Source organism: Vespa crabro, chromosome 7, assembly GCF_910589235.1.
Source record: "Vespa crabro chromosome 7, iyVesCrab1.2, whole genome shotgun sequence".
NCBI lineage: Eukaryota > Metazoa > Arthropoda > Insecta > Hymenoptera > Vespidae > Vespa > Vespa crabro.
The window spans coordinates 5801249-5805000 of NC_060961.1; the positions used below are offsets into that span (position 1 = coordinate 5801249).

General features: G+C 37.4%; 1 protein-coding gene across 17 annotated transcripts in view; it reads right to left on the reverse strand.

Moving 5' to 3' along the window:
- Positions 1–301: 301 nt before the first annotated feature.
- LOC124425578 (ELAV-like protein 1) overlaps positions 302–3752 on the reverse strand; it is a 44268-nt gene continuing 40817 nt past the window's right edge. For 11 of the 17 annotated variants that reach the window (XM_046966101.1, XM_046966100.1, XM_046966099.1 and 8 more), the window contains 2 exons: positions 2224–2226; positions 302–808 (listed from right to left, as the gene is read on the reverse strand). In XM_046966101.1, coding sequence (XP_046822057.1) covers positions 484–808; positions 2224–2226 — 328 coding nt within the window. In that variant the 3' untranslated portion in view covers positions 302–483. The remainder of the gene's footprint in view (positions 809–2223; positions 2227–3752) is intronic. The other 6 variants (XM_046966115.1, XM_046966116.1, XM_046966112.1 and 3 more) reach the window with 1 other exon arrangement.

Here is a 3752-nt window from a genome sequence, read left to right on the forward strand (position 1 = left end):
CGAGGGTAAACGCTGGAGAGAAAAGGGCTGCTTATGATGGCCCTGTTTCTGGCTCGCAGCACGATGTAGAATAGTGTTGCTGCCAGGAGGATGATTGTTGCCGCTTCCACCGGCGGCGCTATTGTTCCCAGCAACGTTACCGCCAATTGCATGATGGTGTTGTTGCTGATGATTTTGGTGATTGTGGTGATGATGATGGTGGTGGTGCTGCTGCTGTTGTTGTTGTTGTGGTTGTTGTTGATGATGTTGGTGATGGTGGTGGTGGTTATGGTGTTGTTGTTGTTGTTGTTGTTGGTGCTGCTGATTGTTGGTTCTCTTGGTGTAGACGTGAGCCGGTAAAGCTACCGGGAGCTGAGCCACCGTACGTAGGAGTCGCTCACGATGATCGTAGGCTGCTGCTGCTGCTACCGCTACCGCGTCTGCCGCGGCGGCAGCTACCACTGCCGCCGCAGCTGCCGCTGCTGCTGCTTGTTGTTGCTTGCCCTACGCGGCTTTGCTCTTGTTCGTCTTGAAGCTGACCTGGAGCACGCGATTGCCGAGAGTGTAACCGTTCAGGCTTTGAATCGCCACCACCGCCTCCTCGTAATTGGTCATCGTTACGAAACCAAAACCCTTGCACTTATTTGTCTGAAGATCCCGGATGACCTTCACCGACTGGACGGCGCCGAAAGGACCAAAGAGCTGCCACAGGACGTTCTCCTCGGTCTCGGGTGCCAGGTTGTAGACAAAGATGCACCAACCGGAACCGTTCATCGCGTTACCTGGCAGCATCGAGTTCGCAAGGAGGTCACCCGCCAACGGACTGTACCTGTAACACCGTGCCATCGTTCCGATCAAATGGACGTTCTTCTCCTTGAACTTCCTTTTTCTCTTTCATTTCATTTCATTGTTCTTTTTTCTTTTCTTTTCTTTTCTTTTCTTTACTTTTCTTTTTTCACAGCCAAAAATCTAATTCAACAAACTTACGTTTTCGCACGAAACCATTTTGTCGTCAGAGTTGCAAGTCATACATACACGTATACATATGTGTCTTGCAACGAATACCTATTACGTACATATGTGCACCAACTCTTCGACGAAGGAACAGATAGGAGGAAAATAGAAGATACGGCGAGAACGTAAGGTACTATCAACGTGCTAGACATTTTTAGTTTTAAAGAAAGCCCGAACAAGTTATTTTTATTATTGCTATTGTTATTATGGCTGTACTCGAAGCGTTCAACCGTGTTTTAGCGTGATAATTGGGGAAAGAGGTTAGATACTTTTTCCAATGCCACGATTTCTTTCTTTCTTTTGCACACTTTTGAAAAGTTTCTTTCCTTGCAAATTTAAGATTAAAACTCACATAAAACTTTAAATATTAATTACAACTATCCAAAATAAAAACGCACCTCTTTTCTTACGCAAATTATCGAGAATACAAAAAAGAAAAAAAAAAAAAGAAAAAAAAAATCCGGAAAAAGAAAAAAGGAGATAAAAGAATGAACGCGCGATAGTGTGCGATATAGTTACGACGAAAGAGGAAAGAAAGAGATAGAAAAAAAAAAGAGAAAAAGGAAATACTTATGTACTTTCCTAAACATGCAAAGTTATCGAAGATGAAGTAGACTAGGTCATTTGATGAATGACGTAAACATGTCGAGGATAACGGCAACCACAATGCGTTCGTACTCCGAGTTTGCAAAATACTAATCTAAAAACTTATTCTAAGACAATGAAAAACTATTTCGTCTAATGTATTTGATACTTTAAAAAACGGAGTACGAATGTTTTCGTACAGCAAATGTGCGTCGTAAATCATCAAGGAGTGACAAGCGTGTTTTAACAAAAACAAAGAGGGAGTCAAAAAGGAAGTAGAAGAAAAGTAAAGAAAAGAAAAGAAAGAAGAAAGATAGAGGAAACGAACGAACTAAAACAAAAATAAAACAAAAAAAGAAAGAAAGAAAGGAAAAGAGAAGAAAAAAAATAATTAAAAAACTAGTGTCATTCTCTCATGCACACAGCGAAGGTGAAGGTAAGCTAAAAATACATACACACATATCACACACACACACATATTACAATATCTATAAACATTATATGAGAATGTTATTTTTTGTTTTCTCTTTTTTTTTGTTCTTTCTATCTTTATTTTTTTTTCTCTTTTGCACACAAAGAAGATAAGAAGAAGATACGATCAATCGCGATCGGACATATTTACAAATGTTTTAAAATAGTACGTACCTACTTGACGTCACAAGCCGCGTTAAAACAGGGCACATCTCGGTGAGTATTCATTATTAATTACCGAGATTAACAATTAACAAAATAAACTATTTATCTGACATCGAACGAGTCGTCAATTTTTTGACGATTTTTCAAACATTAAGTATCAAATATTAATAGAGACCTCGATAGAAAAAGAGAAAGAGAGAGAAAAAGAGAGAAAGAGAGAGAGAGAGAGAGAGAGAGAGAGAGAGAGAGAGAAAGAAAGAGAGAGAGAAAGAAAGAGATACAAATAACACCGATTCGGACCATCAATGTACCCTTATTCCCGGTATTCGAGCGTGCACCCAATGTGCATAACAACTATGTATAATAATTTTAAATCTATGTATTTAAATACTCGACGATGTAATTTGCGTGGAAGTGAGCGAGCACATACGCACGCACGAGTGCTTTGCTCAAACCGGGAACGACGGATCGTCCTCGTTGAGAGGACTCTCCAGGGGGTGGAGACTCTTGCGAAGGAACAACGAAATATAGATCATAGTGTGCGAGTACCTACAACCATCCGTTATATTCTTGTAAACTTAACGAGAAAATATGACATCTGTGGAAGTAACTTCATTTGAATTTCCAGTCGCCCCATAAATCGTTGCGAATGTGTGTGTGCACGTCTCCGTTATTTTACAAATTAAAATAGTCCGATCTTCTTTAACTATGAAAAATTTTCAAGGGAAATTTTTTCTCTTAAAAAATTATTAAAAATTATATATATAATTAATTATAATTCTTACGATTCATAAAGAATTCTCTCTCATGATCGTGTTTAATATTAAAATATTAATATTTAAAATATGTCACGTTGTTCCTTCGCTCGATTTAGTCCTCATAAATTTTTGTTCGAAATTGAAATTGATCACTTTTATAATTGATTACTTATGATCACTATTAAACCGACAGTTTTACCCCATTCCCTCCAACCCCACTTCCATCTCTTATACCCATCTCCCAGGATTCTTTTCTTCTTAGGAAATTAATACAATAATATCGACGTAAGATGCGATTATACATTAGAGAGAAAAAAGAAAAAAGAAAAAAAAAGATAGGAAAGAATATAGCTCATACGTCTTAATATGCATCTCGTACTTTCCCTTGATGGTATTAAAAAATCATCTGAAGGTTATATAAGAACGAAAAATATCTTCTTCCTAAAATTAACGAAACTGTTAAAATTACAAAAGATAAAAAATAAAAATAAAAAGAGAGGAAAAAAATAATCATTTCGAGTAAAATCGATTATTATTTTAAAAGTCACTCGAAAGGCACGTACAAACGGTTCGTAAATTTTCCCCCACTCCATCTAGATTTTCGCGAAGTGACAAAGATGGACGATAAACAAACTAACAAACAAACAAACTAACAAACTAACAAACTAACGAACTAATGAACGATCAAACAAAACAAACAAACAAACAAACAAACAAATGAAAGAAAAAAAAAAGAAAGGGAGAATTAGAAACGGTCCAATCTTGTTCGACATTGTACGT